This window comes from Triturus cristatus, chromosome 7 (assembly GCF_964204655.1).
Source record: "Triturus cristatus chromosome 7, aTriCri1.1, whole genome shotgun sequence".
Classification (NCBI taxonomy): Eukaryota; Metazoa; Chordata; class Amphibia; order Caudata; family Salamandridae; genus Triturus; species Triturus cristatus.
In genome coordinates, this window is record NC_140590.1 from 385,411,787 (window position 1) to 385,433,172 (window position 21,386).

Genomic DNA, 21,386 nt, shown 5'->3' on the forward strand with positions numbered 1-21,386 from the left:
ACTTAGGGGCTCATTACGATGGCGGGCGGACATGAGTACACCCGCCAACGTTGTGGTGCTGGGGACTGGCTGACACCAGCATTGTAATCTGTCGGGCGGTGCCTGATAGGCACCGCCACCATTTCCCGGGTCCTGTTGGCTCCGCCAGGCAATCCCAATGATTGTTTGTGGCGGAAGCATGGTGCAGTCTTTGCGGGGAAAATGGGCAAACAGATGGCGGGCAGAGGGCCTGCCACCGCACGGCTGGCAGTGGCGGGCCTTCCGCCATCCTAATGACCCCCTTAATTATTGCCTTCTTTTAGTCTTGCTTGAACAAAAGACGGAAACCTTACCTGCATCAAAGGGAAGCAGGTCTCTTCATGCATTTGAGCAGGTGCTGGGTTTATTTTTCCTTAGGTCTAACTCCCACGGCTACCTAACTTCACTGTATAATACTACTTGTTTGTATTTGTTGGCATCATACTCACGTCAGTTCACCAGTGGACAACTTGCCCCGTCTATACTTTGTCATTCTGTAGCTGTAGAAGGCTGTCTCCAGGACAAATGGATCTAACACCACAGTCTGAAATGCTGGATGGGAGGTAATGCAGTCCACGTCGTAGTCACTCATGTTCTCCAGCATGCAGTTGTGTTGACGGCAGCAGATATTCTCCGTTTGTGCTTCCATGTATTCACACTCGCCACAATAACACCTTCAAGAAAACATACAATACAGCAATGACATCAGCACATAAGGATGATTATCTTCATATCACAGGATGAAGGAAAACATCATGTTAATTAGATAACATTGTAAATCTTTGTTTCATCAAAATGACTATTAGCTCTTTTAGTATTTTATGCTCTTTGCATGGCAGTTCCAGGTGCCAAGAAGGCTTACATGCTTTATTGTACAAATAAAATTTCAATATATACGTAACACATACTAGACCAGACTAATGCTTAATGTATGTCTGCCGTGGGTGCCACTGATTGGCACTCTTGCATGTTTTGGGGATTTGGACTTGTTCTTCATCCTTTGATCCAGCACAAAAGAAAAGCAGAAAAGGGGAAAAGGAAGAAGAGATGGATGAGATAGAGAAAGGAATTTCACTTGTTAATACATTTTCTCAAAGAAATTTCATCTGGCCAGCGTATCAAGTCATGAAAGCCAAGTTTCCACTGAGACAAACGCTTGGTGGAATTCAATGAATCTCTCAGGAGCCAATTAATAGAAATAGGGGGATGATTTATCTTTCGTCATCAGATCAGAGGTTCTTTGAGTTTGGTAAGTAAAGAGTTGGTCATATCTTAAAACCTTACATAGTGGACTATCGGCTAGGCTCTGAGAACATGAAGAGATGCAAAGACGAACCCTAAGTCAGCAAAGAATTGATAAGGATTACAGCAGATGAGAAGGCTACCTTGACACGATACACCCTTTATCAAGAACACTGGGTTACACTGAGCTGTAGTGGCTCTGATAGATGGTCAATAGATTCATACAATATAATCAAGGTCAAATATGTGAAATACTTGGTACCGCTGAAAACATCCAGATAATCCTGCATATTATTCCGGGTAAACAAGACAATATCCATCCTAACATGATGTGATGAATGGAACATGAGCACCTTCACTCTTGCTTTGAGTAAGTGGCATTGATGGTTCAGGATAGGCAGTGAATTCGGCCTCCAGTTTTCCTGCCTGCTGGTAAGGTTTCATGGACTGCGCTAGCGTATTCTTCCCTAACCTGAGTTCAGGCGTATCACTTGATGTATAAAGTTGAAACTAGAGACAACATTCTGCCATGGGATGGTCTTTATTTCAGTTAACTAATTGCATAAAGTGTTACTTAGGGCCTGATTTAGACCTAGGCGGTACAACTGCTGTTCCACCACGGCAGTCCCAACTACACCTTCATCAGCCTGACAGCGGTCTGCCCGCCGTATTTAGATGTTGCAGCAATGGACAGAAGACCACCATGGCGGTGATCTTCTGTGCAGGCTAAGAGTACTCTGTCGCCATCAGGCCGGTTGCTTACGCTGAGCAGATTTAGATGTTCCTGTTGTGCTGGCGCTGTCCTGGCAGTGGTGATGGAGTGAGGCTATGGTATTGTGGAGATAGGTAAGTACTTCTAATTATTTTCCCAATACACATATATGTTGTGAATCTGTCAATATGTATATGTAGGTAATGTGTACTGCCCATATTTTTCAATATAGCATTGCACACCGACAACATACACACACTATTGAATGTACACCCACACCCACCACAAAAGCCTTCCTCAGATCCCGGCGACAACGGTGTGGCTGAGCGTCGTGGACAAGTCGCAGCAGCACAGGAATGATGAAGCTGGACAGTGGCATTCAAGACGGAATCAGTGGTGGGACTGTCGAAAAAAGGTGAGTTTCCAAGTTTTTTTCTTCCATTCCACCAACTCCAGCTTGGAGGTTTCCCCGCCACAGCTGCCTAGACGGAAAGCTGCATCTTAATCTGGACAGTGGAAATCTCGGTGGGACTCCCTCCGACAGCAGCTTCTGCCTCTGACACCGCTAATGCGGGAGAAAGATTCTGGTGGAGCTGGTGGGAGTGCAGCAGTTTTTCCTCCAGTGACCAGCCAACATCAAAATCGAGCGTGCGGACCGCCAAGGTGCGGGCGGGAAGACTGCCAAAAAAGGTGATGGCGGTTCCAGTCCTGCCAAGATCTAAATCAGGCCCTTGGTTTAACCAATCCCACTGCACCTGTGTTCTATCCTGCTTTCCCTGAGGTTCTTGCGTCGCCATGATCATCAATCGCATAAACCATTCCTGCCAGAATCTCCCAGGGTAAAAACAGCAAACTGATGTAGAATTCATAATGGAATGGAGGAATTATCTCACATTCACTATTTAAAATATTTGAATTTCATAGCAATCTATGTAATTTTCAAGTGCAATTAAAGAAAGAGTAAGAGGATGCTTCCGGTATGAATGGTCCAAGATGTAAGAATGTCCTGACACCTGGAGCTGATGAGCTCATTGAGTGGTTTACAGTTGCCAAGTTCCTATGCAGGGTGGACCATACAAGAAATTGTAATGAATGAAAGCACTGAGGGAAACGAAAAACTAAGGGTAGGGGCAAGGGACCGATAAGGAACTAAGAAGCACAGAGGTAAGCTGTGTCGGAGCTGGCACCCACAACAAGTCACCAAGATACCGTAGGCACCCAGAGAAACCCTAGGATATCACTGGAACTACCCCTCGCCCCAACCTTACCCAGACAAATCATGGACCTAAAGTCCTTCATGACAACAGACCCTACTAGGAGGTGGGACAGTGCCAAGGTCACTAAATGGAAAGCCATTGTTAGGAGCTGCTATTCACTGTGACCCCTGGTGCCCATGCAAACCAGCCTTTAAAATCGGAAGGTGGTGCACTAGCAAGGTGGTGGCTGGAAGGGCAATAAGGGTTTTGGATAGGTAAGATACACTAGGAAAACGGCAGGAAAGTCGCCCTGCTTAATTAGGAAGATTTTGTGGTGGAGGATGGTGGATACAGACACTACAACTTTACTATTTATCCTCTTCAAAAAACATTTCCTGTGCTATTCACAAGTGGGGTGAGGTGAATCAATAATCCTGCAGTGGGATAGTGCTTAGATGCTAAGGCAATATGATGCTCAGTGAAACTGCCCTCTGATTTGCTGACAATGTAATGATGAATCAGCACTTTTAGTAATTTCATATGCAAGAATAATGTAAAAAATAAAACTTTATTTTGGGGGTGAGCCAGAAGGACTTTCTTGAAAACTTAGATTCTGCTATGGATGCTGTCTGTTTCTCTGTTTATTTTACTGCTCACTTTAGAATATTTTTGATTTTGTATTTCTCTGTAATACCATATTTGGTGAGTGTCTTCATGGTATTGACTTTGTGTTGCATTTCTTTTGAATTTTTGTAATAAAATTTTAAACCAGAAATGAACGTGTCCATGGGAAATTTAACTGGTGCTCGTGTAAAGTGCTCCAGTACCTTCAGGGCAAGTTTGCGTTTTTTTAACATTCACAAATGGAAAAGGGTCCCAAAGGGCTGAGAGGACGTGGTGTGATGGCCAGGGCTGCCGACCTTGGAACTGGGGAACCAGGTTTGTTGGCTCAAAATCCTGTGATTCTGGGAAATCATTTCTAGTTCCCTGACTAAAAAATAAAAGAAATAAACATGTTGTTTGGCAAGGTAACTGGTGCTCATGTAAATTACTCTAGTAGCTTTAGGTCGAGTTTGCATTATATAAAAAACTGAAGAAAAAAATCCCTTTTCGTGAATGAGTTAACACCCCAACTTGGAGAATTTACTTTTCAATGTGGCAAATAAATGTCCACATTCATACTGTTTTACTTCTAAAACTATATAGCACACTAACAATAATGTGTAGAAATTGGGTTTCCGTGAATATTTACGTTTTGCTTTGATACGTGTTGTCATGGGTATAAATTGGTGATATCTCTGCCTCGACCTTGCTTCCCGGGGTCATGGAGGCAAAGAACGGAAGAACATGCAGGCAGCTATCGCGGCGCAGTACTGTGTCATTCACAGAATAGGGCCAGCTAGGCCAGTGCCGGGGGCTGGGTGAGAGGACGGGGACTGATCCCGCCAAAATGAACTGTATCTGCGTCGTTAGTTTTACTTGCACATCTTTCGTTCACACTATTGTAGTATCATTTTCTTTTTGTGTTTGTACGCCAGTTTCTGTTTCGTGTCTTGTGTGTAATTCGTATACTCTGAAGTCCTTATGTGATGTAATGTAGATTTTCCTAATAATTTATGACGGAAAGTCCTAATTTTATTAAAGACACGGAGGCGAGTATTATGCTTTCTTTTCTTGCTTTATTCCAATAGCAGCAAGATAAACTACTCTTCCCAGAAGGCTTGGAGAAACAACTACCAGCCAATGGGAAACAAAGAAGCAAATACTGACCAATCACAACATAGATAGCAGTATAAGGTGTATCGTGACTGCAAACAGCCCTCTTTTCTTATGCGAGCAATCATAGAGTATGGAAAAATAAAGGAGAAACAGAGAACAAAATGCAAAAGGTCAAAGTCCACGTAAAAAGTTCTTTTCCGAAGACCACCAGAGGAGAGTCGGAGAGAAGATCCAGTCCAAGAACAGAAGGTGCCGTATCAGAAGGAATGATCTTGATAGAATCCATGAGGACCTCAGGATGATGCCGGTGGCAGCGCTGGAGTTCCTGTGGGGAGGGAGAACACCAGTTAGAAGTGTTGTGGCGGGATAATACTCGCCTCCGTGTCTTTAATAAAATTAGGACTTTCCGTCATAAATTATTAGGAAAATCTACATTTTATGGCAAGACCGGAGGCTCCTATTATGCTTGTTTAAAGCATATCAACCACCATAGAAGAAGCAGTAAGAACAGGTTTGCAATAAAATGTACGGAACACTGAATCATTAGACCAATCTGCTGACTTCAGGATATCCTCCAGACGGGAGCCAGCCCAAAAGGCTTTAGAAGCCATGGCTCCTCTAGTGGAATGAGCTCCGAAAACGGAGACGTCAATACCTGCCAGGGACATGACCCAACGAACCCAACGGGCCAAGGTAGCAGCAGAAACAGGATGAAAGGGTTTACGAAAGGAAATAAGGAGTTGGGAGCTGGAGGAAGTCCTGAGAGCAGAGGTCTTACTTTCATAAACTTTTAAACATTGGCCTACACACAATTTGGGATTGGAGGTAAAATAGGGGTAGAACACAGACTGTAAATTGGTCTTGGTACGTTTATGAACATGAAACATTACACCGGTAGGAGTAAATTGTCTAGAAGAAACATCTAAGGCTTTCACATCAGATACTCGTTTAATGGAAATTAAACATAATAACATAGTAAGTTTGGCTGAGATCATTTTTAATGAAAGAGCAGAGTTATCAGGCCAGGTAGAAAACAATTGCAAAACCAAATTGACATCCCATAAACTAGAATACTTAGCCAAAGGAGGTTTTGAAAAACGAATTCCTCTTAGAAGTCTGCATACCAAGGGATGCGCCCCCGCAGGTTTTCCATCAATGTGGGAATGATTGAGTGAAATGGCAGATCTATAGAGATTGATGGTACGATAGGATTTACCCGAGCTAGCCTCAGAGGCTAAGAAGTTAACCATAAAGTTTAAAGAGGCTGAAACGGGATCGACAGATTTCTGCAGACACCAGCTTGACCAAAGAGACCAGGCGGACTTGTAAGCCTTGGAGGTGCCAGGGGCCCATGCTCGACTAATAAAGACTGAAGCTTCCTGTGAAATGACGAAATCAGAAGAGGAAGGCTGGAAATTTTCCAGGCGGACAACGTCAGAGACTGGTTGACCATTAAAGGATGGGGGTTGCCCTGAGGATCCGAGAGAAGATTGGGGAAAGGAGAAAGAAGGACGGGGAAGTCTACCGCCAATTCCAGGAGAGACGGGAACCAAATCTGGGACTGCCAAAAGGGAACCACTATTACCAGAGATGTCATCTGGCGACGCACCTGCGATAAGACCCTGTTGATCAACAGAAAAGGAGGAAAGGCATAATTGAGGTGAAGGGACCAATCTTGGAGGAAGGCATCGGTCGCTAGAGCCAAAGGATCCGGACGCCAACTGAAGAAATGAGGCAACTGGGAATTGAGACGGGAAGCAAAGAGGTCTATTGAGAAAGGACCCCACAACTGAGAGAGGGAGAGAAACACGGAGGGAAGAAGCTTCCAGTCGCTGGAATCCCGGAGGAAGCGAGAATGCCAATCGGCCACAGCGTTGAGATCTCCTGGGAGATATTCCGCGGAGAGCGATAGTCTGTTGGAAAGGCAAAACTCCCAAAGGCTTTTTGCTAGATCTGCCAGAGCCTTTGATTTTGTGCCACCGAGATGGTTTATATAACGAACCGCAGAAACATTGTCCATGCGTAGGAGGATGGTACAGCTTACTCTGTCTTTTGCTAGGCTCTGGATTGCAAAGGAACCTGCAAGCATCTCTAAACAGTTGATGTGCAATTTGGACTCCTCTTTTGACCATGTACCGCCAGTCGATATTGGTCCACAACGGGCGCCCCAACCCGTCAGACTTGCATCGGATTCTAATACAAGATCTGGGGCGGAAGCGAAGATGGTTCGGCCGTTCCAGGCCTCCAAATGGTTTAACCACCATTGCAGTTCCAGGTGAGATTCGAGATCTAACTCTATTTGATCGGAATAAGCGAGACCTTGCCGAAGATGCCTGATCTTTAGGCGCTGAAGAGCGCGATAATGGAGGGGGCCCGGGAAGATAGCCTGAATGGAGGCCGATAAAAGTCCGACTAATCTCGCCAGAGTTCTGAGAGAAATGAGTGGACGGCGCAGAGCCTGGGAAATCTCCGTTTGAATCGTGGAGATCTTGGATTGAGGAAGAAAGAGGGAAGCCAGGGGGGAGTCTACACGGAAGCCTAGAAACTCCATGCTCTGAGTCGGGATGAGAGAAGACTTTTCTAGATTGAGGAGAAAACCTAACTCGAGAAGAAGAGAACGTGTAGTGTTGAGATCGTTCAATAGTGCCGATTTGTCTAGATTCATGAGGAGAATGTCGTCGAGATAAATGATGAGTCTTATCCCTAGAGATCGTAGGTAAGCTACGACAGGTCTCATTACCTTTGTGAAGCACCAGGGTGCTGAAGAAAGTCCGAAGGGCAGAGATTGAAAACGATAAGTGACGTTTTGCCATTGAAATTGGAGGAACTTTGTGTGTGATTCGTGAATAGGAATAGATAGATAAGCGTCTTGGAGATCTATGCGGACCATCCAATCGTTGAGACGCAAAGTGTCTCGTAAGTGAAGGATCGTCTCCATTTTGAAGTGACGATAAACCACGAACTGATTGAAGAATCTGAGATTGATCACTGGTCTCATCTTCTTGTTCTTCTTTTGAACGAGAAAAAGCGTGCTGAGGAAGCCTGAGGGATCGAAGGGGGAAACTAGAATAGCTCTTTTGGAAAGAAGTGCCTGTATTTCCGAGGTGACTAGCAGGGACATTTCGATTGAGAACACTAGAGGAGAAGGAAGAACATGTTGAAAAGGAGGAGCGTAAAGCTCGATACGATAACCTTGGACTGTGTCGAGAACCCATGGATCTGCAGTGAGAGACTGCCATCTGTGCAGGAAAAGGGCTAGACGACCCCCCACAGGAATAACTGCACTCACCTTGTTGGGAATTGTTGTTGTTGTGGCGGAAGCCACGTTGGCCCCTGCCCCTGTAACCTCGACCTCTTTGGGGGTAAAATTGGGGCTTGAAATCCTGTTGATTGGAGTTGAAGGTACCACGGGAGCCTTGGGACTGGAAACCACGGCCGGTAGAGCGGCTCCTGCCTCTTCCGGCCCTGCCAAAAACCCGAGAAGGAAAGACCTTCTTGATGGATTGCTGCGCCTTGTCCAAGGAGGCAAAGGTGGTGACGAACCGATTTAAGTCTTTTACTAACGAATCTCCAAAGAGAAGACCATCAGCCTTGACACCAGGATCGAGGGGGGCAAGGTTGGCAAGCTTGGGATCTAACTTTATTAAGAGACCTTTGCGGCGCTCATGAGTCAAGGCCGCATTAGTATTGCCCAGGAGACAAAAAGCGCGTTGGACCCACAGTGAAATCTCCTCTGGATTAAGGTCCGAGCCATCCAGGCGAGCTGTTTCAGCTAAATCAAATATGCGGGCCAGTGGCCCCACCAAATCAAGCAGTTTGTCTTGGCAGGAGGACCAAGCTTTGTCCACGCCTTTGTGCGGATCCTTGCCAAACTTCGAGAAGAAAGTGAGGAGAGGTTGATCAATGGCAGGGGTAGAAGTTATGTGAGAAGGGAGAGAGGGCTTGGGACACTCGGACTTCAATTTAGCCCGGACAGTTTTGTCTAAAGGGAGACGAAGTCTGGAGGTTATATACTCCCCGACATGGTCAATAGGGAACCATTCGGTAGAATTAGGGTGTCTGATAGATGCAGGGTCAAAAAGAGGGGTACCGTCAGGATCCAGCACCGGTTCCGATGCAAAGGCGTCCAGTTTTAATTTCTTAGGAGGGGAAGAAGGATTTACAATATCAAAAATATCATCAAGGTCAGTGGCGTCACCCATATCGTCATCTGTGTCATAAATTGTTGAAATGACCAATTTTTTGTGGTACCTCCGGGTTGTTAGACTTAGCCTTACGTTTACCAGCTACACTTTTTAACCCCTCCTGAATAGGAGGCCTGGGAGGAACCAAGTCCTCTGTCATATGTGAGGAAGACTCACCAACCACTTTTGACGCCAAAGAAGAAACCTTGGAGTGTACCACTGTAAGTTTTCTGCTATCCCCCGCAGATTGGGCCATTGCTTTGGTCATGACACTTAAGAGAGAGTTCTCCATAGACTTAGAAAAACGCTTCATAGAAGCTTCGACAGCAGTCTCCACTGAGGAATTAATAAAAGAGCTCAAATCCTCTTTGAACTCGTCCCCTTCATTGTCATGAGGCTCATTAGAAACCTGCATTGTGAGCAAAGACAGAGAGTCTGCTCAAAACCTGACCAGAAAGGGTTAATGAGAGGAAAAAGGAGTGGGCGTATGAAAATAGAAACCCCTCCCCTTAGGGGCGTGTGAAATATGGCTGAGAGAAGGAAGAAACGAAGCGTGGAGAGGAGCCGGTAACTGCGCGTCGAGCTGAGGAGCCGGTCTGAAGCGCTGCGCCACAGTTGAGGCGGGGACCGGTGAGAGAGGCGCGCGAGGGGCAGGCAAAGCGTGCAGGGCGCGGGGGGAAACGAAAACTGAAAGATTTATACGCGCGTGAGAGCGCGAAGAAACAGAAGCAACGGAGTTGCGCTACACAGGCCAATAATACAGTTAAACCGAACAATACCAAAAAGTACTTCAAATTAATGCATATAACAGAAAAAGGTACTTATCTTGACTGCGAGCAGCAAGAAAAGAGGGCTGTTTGCAGTCACGATACACCTTATACTGCTATCTATGTTGTGATTGGTCAGTATTTGCTTCTTTGTTTCCCATTGGCTGGTAGTTGTTTCTCCAAGCCTTCTGGGAAGAGTAGTTTATCTTGCTGCTATTGGAATAAAGCAAGAAAAGAAAGCATAATAGGAGCCTCCGGTCTTGCCATAAAATTGGTTCTATTGTAAAGCGCTCTGACACCTACTGGTATTGTACGCGCTATATCAAAAACGCATAAATAAATAAAACAGCAAACAAACCATGGACGAGCTAGGGTGTGAGATGGAGTGAAACATGTATCGTCATTGGGGTACAGTGGCGGGCGCCATCGTTACCCGTGGCTCGGCCAGGGCGACTGACGCTGGAATCTGGTGCTCACGGTTCGATCCCTGGCACCGGCGGCACGTCAGTCAGCCTAGCACCATGCGACTCTGGGCAATAGCTTGCTCAATCTTCCCGACGGCCCCCAGCGCCAGGATGCCTTCGGGTAGCTGTTTGCGCTTTACAAATACTGGATTTCACATTTTAACCCTCTCGTCTTCCTTGCGGCCGCTTTGATCTCCGTGTGACAAGAGTTTAAATGGCTGCCATAAACTATTTGCTGAGGCCTCCACAACCCTCACAACTGCCCTACTCTGGACAGTCTCCTGTGGACCGATGGGCTTTACAAAAACAGAAAAGCGTCACTCTGAGGGAGCTGCTTCTACACTAGACCTACTCCGACTCCGCCGAGGCCTGGTTGGGGCCCAGCGCCGGTAGATATAAAATAATGTATTTCACTGCACACTCGGTCACGCAGACTCTTCTGGGGCCTGCGTCACAACAGTGCTGACTGGTGTTCTAAGTAGATTAGACCTGGAGCAGCGCAAGTCACCTGAAAGAGAGGTAAATGCGTGTTCGTGAAAGGAACTCTAAGGGCATGGGCTAGAAATGTAGCAGAATCCATTTCTTATGTCTACAGTAAACAGCAGAACATAACACAATAACACACGGCGCAAGGTAACGACACAACAAAACAGAATACAACAGATAACCACAGTACAAGCAAATTATCGAACTGCAATAAATCAGCACAAAAACAACAATATAACAAAGCAAACGTGCACAAACGTTCATGTCCCACATTACTACCACCAGTATCCTTCCATAATATACTAGTAAACGATGCCCCAAGCAAGAATAAACAACTATCAAGAGCATACAATAGCGCAATTCAAAAATGTTTTGTGCTCTGCCCCCCAAACTAGGGTATTGGCATATCAATAAGTAGCAATGAAGGGATGGGCAAGCCAAAAAGATAAACTACTGAATATATTATATACACGGATATGGATCACACAGAAACGCCCTCTTGGTATATTTGATAATGCATATATTAGTATTGGTGGCAGGCGCAATTTTGGCCGCTGAGTAAACGATGCACTATTTAATCGGCCACCGGCTAAATGGCAGAGTTTATCCACTTATGTACTATGGGGGAGGTGTCTGGATAAATAGGAAACTTGTATTAGTATTATAAAGACTATTGAGGTTGTTTAATTAAACTTAAACTGTTCCTGAAAGGAGAACAAGAACATTCTCAGAAGGGTAGTAACCAAGCAGGGGACATACGTGTTGCAAAGACCGACTCAATAGCATGTGCATTAACCCACTGAACTATCAGCTTGATCTGGACGACAACACTAGGTTCATGGCCAAAGCCTGTTCTGGTGATGAGTCCTAGCGCATAAAGTAAGTAAAGATGGGGGGCCCTAGAAAACATGAAACCAGCTGAGCTGACTGACTGGGACCGCTTAGAAACTGTAAGGCAGTTTATGCTATATGAACAACAAGTACCGATCCCGGGGCATGTGTACATTGTACAAGCTCCAGGCAGTGCTGCCGCCGCAGGAGGCACGTCTGAGAACCAGCAAGGTACTCACCAATCGGGGACCTCTTCTTGACTACTGTCTGAATCTTCCCAATCGGTGGTCTCTCCTTGACTAGAGTCGTTGTATTCCCAGTCTCCCATCTTGGCCGCGTCTGTCTGTCTGTCTGGTTTCTCCCTCGCTTCGGTCTTCCTGGCCTCTGTGTCCGTCTCGCGGCCTCTTCCTCAGCTTATGAAGGGAAGGGGTCGTTGTGTCTGGAATGAGCCGCCAGCCCCTCCCTACGCCCTCTTTCATCCAGAATCGGAGCCCTCCCTGAAATCTAAAGTTTGCACCGTCCAAGGCCAAAGCTGGAAAAAAAGGGATTGGAGGAGCGGAGAGAGATGCACAATGCTGCTAACGAGTAATGTAACCTTCGTAAGCACGAGCATACTTTTAATGTAATATTGGCATCATGCATTGTCTGAATTTGTCACAAAATCGTAAGTTCCATAATGATGCATCAAAGCTCATTTAGCTCTGATATTTGGGGGGGGGGTCATAATTTACTTCATCAGAAAGGCATACGTGTGCTGATGGATGGCTTTCATGGATGTGGTCAGGCTAGGGAGGTAGCTCAGTGGTTTGAGCACCTGTGAATGGCGTTCATGGATGTGGTCAGGCTAGGGAGACAGCTCAATGGGTCGAGCAACTGTGTGCAGCCTCCGGGCCACCAGTTTAAATTCCTGACTGGCAGGCCTTTCATTCTTTCAACATCATAAAATAAGTACCATAGAGTTGAACAACATTCATACATGCCACCATTTAGAAAGAAGTGGGAGAATTAAAAAAAAAAAATCGGGATAATGTATTTTTCTTCATTGACTTTTATTGTGGCCTGAATCAGCTTTAATGACATGTATGAGACTTGCAAGTGTGCTGCAGGATCGGACAACTGAAAAATGTGCACATAAACCTATTTGTCGTACCTGTCAGGAGCACAGAGAAAGCGCTATGGCAGGCAGAGCGAGTGTGACAAACCTGCTATGCACTGGGCTGCAGGAGCAGGTTACTTTCAGTGCATACTCCGGATCACACAAGACCAGTCCCTGTCGGCTGAAGCCCCAGAGAGTCCAGTACCCTATCCTTGAGCCATGCTCAAGGGACAGAGGGAGACCAGGACACATAGAACATATGATCCCTCATTAGGTCCAGGTAAAAGGAGGCTCCTAGTCTCTGCTTCCAACAAAGGAGTAGGAAAGGATTTTAAGTCCATACTTTCTCTGTCACTTGCAGAGCTGACAATCTTTAAAAGATAGGATAGAGTTAAGCAATAAGAAAGACAGTCGAGCACGAAGAGTTTCAAAGTCAAGATACAGTCCATGATTGAACGATAGCCTGGTTCTGAGAGTGGGAACGGGGGGGCGTGGCCAACCATCAGGGAAGATGGCAGCGTCTTAAGGCGGCTCCGTCCGCGCTCGGCCGTTTTGTCACTATCCGTCTTTCAGTGATCCGGCAGTCTGTGTCCCTTGTCACCGTAATGCAGCTGTAAATACCGGGGATTGTAAGAGCCCATCCCTGTTGCGTTCTGCTCGGCAATTCCAGAGATCGAGCGGTTGACGTACTTGGTGTGGGGAGGGGCCGCCTTTCTCGTGATACGGACTTCGTTGTGCCGCGGCCCCTGCTCTAGCTGACACACAGCGCTTACATTCCTTCCGCAGCGCTGCAGAGGGCTGAAGCTGACTTTGAGGACCGCGGCGCTCCCACCGGCTGCTCAAAGACTTAATTGCCCCACTCGTTGCTGAGGGTGAGTGGGGGCAGTTGCGTGCCCCGATCTGCGGGGTAAATTGTCTGTGCGCCACCTGCTGTCTATGGAGGCTGTGTAGTGTAGTTCCTATTTCCCTTATAGGCTCTGTGCATTGGAATAATATACACTATAGTTTTTGCATAGGACTAAGGTCAGTATGCTCCTATCGAGTACATTAAACTTAATTACTTGTGTGTGCCAGCTAACTCAGAGGTCACTAGAAACTTCTCGAATGAACAATAAGGGATTAGTTTCTGACAACCGCATAAACATGACAACTTTGTTTCTCTTAGAATCGGAACACGTCTCAGAATCGTGGAAACAACAGATAGCAGTTTCACTCAGTCAATCGTGCATGCTCAGTTTCTCCAGAGTTACACAGAAATAGATAGATGGGCGTTTCAAAAAAAGGGGTTTATTGAACAGTCTTGTTTCTCGTGTAAGAGATATGATCTGTTACAATCGTTAGACAGTAAGCAAAATATAATACGCACAGCGTAAGCAGTAAGAAGAAATAATGCTGCAATAGCATTGTCTTTTAGCTTTGACATATAATCATATATACATACATAAATAACACAGGCTAAAAAGTGAATACTTGTCTGATGCTTCTAAATAGTTCTACCCCAGTGTACCTAACCTAAGTGTAGTACGAGGTAAGAAGTAGGTGCTGTTTTCTATAGTATGGTATATACTAAGTTTAGTATGCCAAGAGTCCCTCTAGGTTCTAGTCAGCTTCATACCTTTAGAATAAGAGAGGTTGGAATCTCTATCCGGGTCTCAAACTCTAACACCCCGCGAAGAGAGTCAGAACACTGGAAGCTGGATTCTCTGCGAGCAGGGATGACAGCATCTGGTCAGTGCGTCAGGCCAGGATATGGTCTCTTCCGAACTTGCCGTGGCGAACCGTGCAGTCAAGTCGTGCTGAGTTGTGCCGTGGTTTGCCATGGTAAGGGAAGGTATATTTATACCTGAAAGGTGCTTAGGAATGCAAGCATTGACGTAAAGTCGGGCAGAGGAAGACGTTATGGATGAACCCCTAAGAAATAGTAGTTCATGCATAATAGATGAGTTCTTGGAGAAATCAATAATCCTAGCTAGGGAAAGTCCCGTTCGGCTTAAGGGTCTGGTTTCTAAGAACTCATTGTGACGTGGGATGGACGGATGTAGGTGACCATGCCTGTATTTGGTTAGCATGGCTAATGCCTAAATAAGGACTGGGATTCTATGCCTAAATAAGGGCAAAGCGAGTTGTGCCTATTTAAGGACATGATTCAGGGAAACCTATATACGGGTATCTAAATCGAAACACAACACCTAATCCATTGATGAATGATCGATATTACTAAATGCTAAACATGCTAAACACATAAAATTGGGTATCACATGTTCTCTAAAAACATTTGTAAAAGCATACTAACAGAAGTCGTCGCTAAAAGTTTGCTACACATGAAATGCAAAGGTGCTGTACATATTAAAGCAATGTTGCATTCTAAGCATATATTTACAGTGAATGATAAGAGAATGAACAGAAATATATAAACACATATGTAATGAAATGGACCAGTTTTACAGAAAGGAAAAAAACATTCCAGAGCCATTTCACAACATGATTACATAAATGTGGAAAAAGGTGACAATGTGTCCCTGGAAGTGCTCCAAACAAGTCTGTTCTCTATGAATAGTTATACTGTAAGCAGAGCTTTTAGTCATAAAAGAAAAAAGTCAATATTCACAAAAGTGCGATCTTAGGAAAGTTCCAAATTTAGTCATTTTGTTTTGAAAAAATGAAGGCCAAATTCATAGATTATATGGTACACTGTGAGCCAAATAAAAAGTTATTTGAAGATGCTGGGGAAAACATGAAATCCTCTAATCCTGTAGACAAAAAGTCATCTATTGTTGTCGGTGATAGGTCGATTACCTCGTTTAGAAGACTAACTGCACATAGATGTGATGCATCGTCAGTAGCAGTGTTCGTTGATACCTGTGTGCCTGTTGATCCATCTCATACCCCAGCAGTAGCATGTTGCGTCTGTGAGATCTCAATTAATGCCGTCATCAGGATTGGTAGCCTCTGGGGACAACACAGAGCATGGGCCGTTATCGGGTCCAGCAGAGTATCGATATCCGTTGGCACGACTGATGGGAGTGTTAGACAGATGTCTAGCACACATTCTTCACCACAAAGCAGGCAGCGTAGAACAGGTAAGATGCAATCTTGTCAGATTGGTCTGAACGACAGAAACCATGTGGCATTTAGTTCTCGTAGACGAGGTAAACCCAATCAATAGTTGCGCTATGCGCTCACGTCACTTCCTTTCCAGGAGAGCATTCTCCAAGGTGCTGGGAGTGACGCTGGAGGATTGGCTTGCCATAGCGTAGCAGAAGGAATAAAAACAGGATTCCTGGAACGAGTGCTAGAATTAGCGGCAGACCACCAAACACCGAGTGCATGAAGTTTGGAATGATTCCGAGGACTGCTTGAAAAGGTGTTAACAGTCCCGAACATATAGTCTTAAATACATGCACAATACCGCTCGTATCAGACATGTTTAAGATACGTCCCAACATTTCTGTGAAATGTGTAGGGCAATTTGTCCTTAACAGAGCCTGTATCTCAGCCAAAGTCCTTGCGACTTGTAGATCATAGGTTTCTTAGGCCGAGGTCAAAGGCACGGTTTGTTGTAAAAGAATGGCTTTTATTCTGCTTAAAGTATCAATTCGTATAGAAGAGATGTTCAGTGAAGGCCATAAAGGCGACTCCCTGACTGTCTCTATTTGGGGGAACAAGACTTGCACACAGCAAGTGACCCTGGAAGTAACCGTTACTAGATATGGGATACCTGGCAACATGCCACAACAGCTCTGATCATTCAACATAAGGTAACTCCCATTTGAAAGTTGTCCAAACGTTGGATTAATCACAGCGGCTGGTGAACCTTGCAGGTGGCAGGATAAAGTTGCAGTGGAACCGCTACAAGCCCCGTGTAAACTCATATCCCGACATATGAGTGAACCGCTCAGTGCATTTTTACAGTGTGTACCGCTAATAAACACTTCACGCCCCCCACTCCAACATCTGTGTGTGTAAGGTAAATCCCAGGATGCCCTGATATATTCTTTACCCAACCTTTCATATTTGCCTACTGGCATGTGTTTAAGGCAATACTGAAAATGGAAAGTTGTAACAGGCAGAGTTATTTTGCCATGTATGATCCATTCTGTAGCTGGTTTTTCTGCTACCGTAAATGGCAATTTTTCCAGTTTTTCAATGCTCAGCACTCTACACTGCGCTCCCCTTTGTGCCAGCTCAATCTGTTTATCAGTGAGATTGTAATCAGAAAACAGAGGAGACGTGTTGATGAAACGCCAAGGCACATAGCCTGCACGCAAGTTTTGTAGCGTCCATCCTAATGACAGAATAGAACGTAATTGAGACTGGCCTTGACGCAGCAGGACCAAATCTTGTTCCACAATGTCTATAGCAGACGATACAATGTTGCCCAAAGAATATAACCTGGATGACAGAGTCGTTAACCCATTGTCGACCACAGCAAGAGATTTCCCTAAATGAATATGATCAATTTCTCGTATTCTTTCTGCAGCGTCTGCTTGGGTAACCTTCCATATTTCATTATAAGCAGCATAGATGCCGGCATATATGAAACGTTTTTGACGTGGTTTTCTTGGACCTAGCAAGAATTAAGGTCTGCGTCTTCTTTAAGTAAAGATAAGTGTTGTTTCACATCCTCTAGTGTAGATGACTGTAGCCAATCAAGGCATAATTTTCCTACACTGTATGTTGTTACTATCCTTGGATGCTGTCTTTGAACATAGCGTGGGTCTGGCCTATTGATTGTTAAACCTTGTGTTTTGATCAGGAATCTTTCTTGACAGATGTTTGTGTCTGTGGGCCAAAGCAACCATTTTTTTCCATTCGGAATCTGATCTGTTGTTTTGTAAGATAGTATGTACGTCGACCACCCCCTGTGTAGTGCTATTACTTGCAGGTGTAGGTATGGACGGTTTGTTCATGTCTTTGATCTTGGCTAACCCAAGGCAAGACGTTTGTTGGACAGTGTCATTCAAAAATATTATCTCCTGTGGGATGATGCAGGCTCTAAACAAAGCTTCTATCTCCTGCACTTGTCAATCTTTTGTACATCAGACAGATTTTGTGTCAATTGTGTCTTTCCAAAAGTCGAAACCCTGTCTAGACAGTTGGGCAATAAAGGCTGCAGAATAAATCTGTTTCGTATTGGTTAACATATTTTTCGTTCCTGTTTTGTTCACATTTTTAAAGTAAAACGTTTCTGGATTGGATATATTGTACCATGAAAAATATGGAAACTTCATTTCAAACGTTTTTGAGCTACCCCTTGGTGGTGTAGGACAATGTTCCCATTGGTTATACATAAATACATTTCTAGGTGTTGCAGATTTATGCAAGAAATGATGACCATAGTGGTTGTAACAAAAAGCTGTTCATAGTCTGTTGAACCCTCTAAGTACTCATGGTTAGAGAATGCAGCAGATATTTCTAGATCAGACATCATGTTATTAACAGTCTCAAAGTTCCAATCATCAGAATAGGTACTGGAGGTAATAAAGTCACTTAATAATATCTTGAATAAGTGTAGAATCTTCAAAAGTTCAGACAGACCGAATATATCATAATCCGTTTTGTCCCAAACTATACCATCTTGTATAGGAACGGCTATGATGTTCACTTCTGACAAGTCTCTTGCTTCACGATGGGATGATTTGTGTGGTTTCAAAAGTAAGTTCACATTTTTACTTCCTGTGTCCAAGTGAATATAGCTTCCATCTATCAACATGCTCAGAGTTATTACTAAAGCTAGCCAAAGCAGAAAGAAAAATATTCCAGAAATAATCCATAGTTCAATCCATAGTGAAACCAGATATGTCTTTTTCACGTGATGAAAGAAGTCTTGTGAAAGTTCTTTTCGCTGGCATTGTTTCAGGCTCGCTGGGATCCTCAGAAAACGTATCAAAGTTAATGAAATAGCCAGAAGCAGTTCTGTCAATGGTTGAAATTGCATCAGGATTCGTTGAAATCGCTGGAACCTGTGGATCACTTGTTACGTTGGTGTAGACAGGTGTTTCAGGACAAACTGTTATTTGGGTTTCAAGAGGAATGAGTTCGATAGCATTGCTGCTTAGTCCTTCATTTCTCACTGTTGGATTCTCAATGGTGATGAGTCTTTCATTTTGAACCTCTTGGATAGTAGCTAGAGGAGTGTGTCTGCTACTTGATCGGAGTCCACATGGCCTACTGCTTAGTATTGGCCACATAGTGTGGTTTGATGAGGTCGATGGACACAAATCTTTTCTCCTTTTTACCAGCAAGGGGCGGCAGAAGTACTGTTCTTGATCCGTGGATTGCTAGGACAGGTACCGGTTGTCTGTAAGAAGGCCCAAATTCCTTCTTGTTCGCGATCTTCTCTCTGACTGGATCCCCGAGCTTTGGGATCCAGACAGGCCTTGCTGGGACGGCTGGATTATCCCCAGTGGTGGTTGGCTTCAGGAACACATTGCTTTGTTTTGATCTTAGTTCATTTAAGTCCTGTAAAACAGCCAAACGATCTTTGATATCAAATGGTTTATTTTCCACCACTGTGCCTTTACATTCGAGATCAGGAACCCATATTCTTGTCCCAAATAGGACCTCATATGGAGTGACCCCTCCTAGAGAACTTCTTGGCAAATTGTTTAATGAGCGTTGGACCCCATTAAGATGTTTAACCTACCCATCACCCGAACCTAATACCCTAGCTGTTATAGACCGCTTTATGTCCCGGTTTTTCCTTTCCACAACTGAATTTCCCTCAGGATGGAATGGAGAGGGGTAACGCCATGCAACGCCCAAACTGGCCATGGCTTCTTTGTAAGCCCGAGAGCTAAACGCAGGGCCCTGGTCAGAATGTAGTGTGCCAATTGCGTATGTGCCGATAAAGACTCGCAAATCTTTAATAACAGTTTGAGCGTCAGCAGAGCGCTGAGGCCACATCCATAGGAACCTTGAGCACGAATCCACTGCGACCATGATATATTTATAGTTACCGTCCCTTTGCAAGGGACCGCAGTCATCCAGGTAAACACAAGCTAATGGTTTATCTGAAATTAACAGGGGTGTCTGCGCAGGACGTTTCACTGTAGAGACTTTCATCTTCTGGCATATTTCACATTCCAAAACATAGTTTTTGGTCTGTTTCCTAATACCTGGCCACCAATATCTCAGTTTTAATAACGATACGGTGGCGGAAACGCCTGCATGGGCAGAGGCTATCCCTTCATGTGCTGCTAGGATTAGTCCTAATCTATGTTCCATGTTTGGAATTACCCTATCCCCCACTCCAGGGATTCGAGCAAATGGAACGTTGTTCGCGTCAATTATATATGAGTATTTGAGTGGAAACTTTTTAGGTAACACTGCTCCACTGCCTTTGCTTGAAGCATTGACAGCCAACAATATCTCACTGTCTATTTTCGTTTTTGAACGAGTGATTGCAGCTACGGAAGCTGTTTTCACAGCCCCCTTCACGGCCTCGTCAGCCAATGAATTCACTCTTTCTTTTGATACAGTGGTTTGAACTGCTGTCAGAATTTTTTCTGTTGAAGTGAAGCGCATTTCCGCTTTTGTATAGAAATGTGATTTGTATGCAATTGGTACTTTTTCACCTTCATTAAAAGTTAAGTAGGTGAATCCGCATTGACCCAAAATTATTCAGATCACTAAATTGCGTGTATTTACGCGTGTTTGTAAGTGATTTGTTGCTAACAAGTCAGCTTGTAGTGAACGCAAGATTTCTGTGTGTTCCTGTGTCCAATCTTTGATTTTGAAATCAGGTTTGATTAGTTCGTAGAGAGGTTTAACCCTTTCTGCGTAATTTAGAATGTAAGTTCTTCCAAAATTCAGGAAACCTAGAATCGTTTTTGGAGGTTGGAGCAGCGCATACTTTTCTAAAAAGTTCGCTGCCAGGCTTTTGCCTTCACTTGAAAGTTCATATCCTGGGAAAAGGACATTGAGATGGGCAATTCTTGATTTCTTAAAATTGAATTCATAGCCCTCAGATGCGAAGCCCAGTATAATGGTGTTTACCCTGTTCAAGTGCCTATCCAGGTCAGATAGATATCATCGACATATGATAATGCCTCGTCATCATAAATTTGTAGTAACTCTGTTACTCTTGCTGAGAATAACCCCGGGCTGTTCTTGAACCCTTGTGGAAGTTGACAGAAGTGACGCTGGGTCCCCATTAATGAGAAAGCTGTCAAGTACCTACTTTCAGGTGCTATGTTTTGACAAAAGAAACCATTTGAAATATCCAATGTGGCTTTATATTTTTTACACACAATGCTATACATTAATGCTGTACTGTGTGCATTTTACACAGCAAATGTTTTAGAAAAAGTATTCAGGTGTCTGTAATCCAAAATTAGACAATATGTGTTGTCTGGTTTGGAAACAGGAAAAAAAGGATTGTTCATTGATGAGGTGCATGTTTCAATCACCCCTTGGTATTCAAGTTGATCTAAGATCTCCCTGACCTGTTTTTATTAGCTTCTTGCTTAATTGGATACTGCCTTTGTGCAGTAGGGTTGACATTTTAATTGGATTTTTTGGTGAGGTGAGTCCTTATCCCATCCTACATGATTTTTGACTAACGCTGGGGCCTGGGCTACTGCCCATTTCCTGGCATAAGTATATTTTAAATGTATAGGAACATGGTTGGAGAAGGCTGGCATAATGATGTCTTCGCCATGTGGGCACT

General features: G+C 44.4%; 1 protein-coding gene and 1 pseudogene across 1 annotated transcript in view; both read right to left on the reverse strand.

Moving 5' to 3' along the window:
- The window catches only part of LOC146809749 (uncharacterized), a 53,582-nt gene extending 41,566 nt beyond the window's left edge, over positions 1–12,016 (reverse strand). Inside the window, exons 1-2 of the mRNA XM_085614378.1 lie at positions 11,859–12,016; positions 468–692 (exon numbers count right to left, since the gene is read on the reverse strand). Coding sequence (XP_085470504.1) covers positions 468–692; positions 11,859–11,947 — 314 coding nt within the window. The 5' untranslated portion in view covers positions 11,948–12,016. The remainder of the gene's footprint in view (positions 1–467; positions 693–11,858) is intronic.
- LOC146809750 (uncharacterized) lies at positions 5,009–9,881 on the reverse strand (annotated as a pseudogene).
- Positions 12,017–21,386: the final 9,370 nt, after the last annotated feature.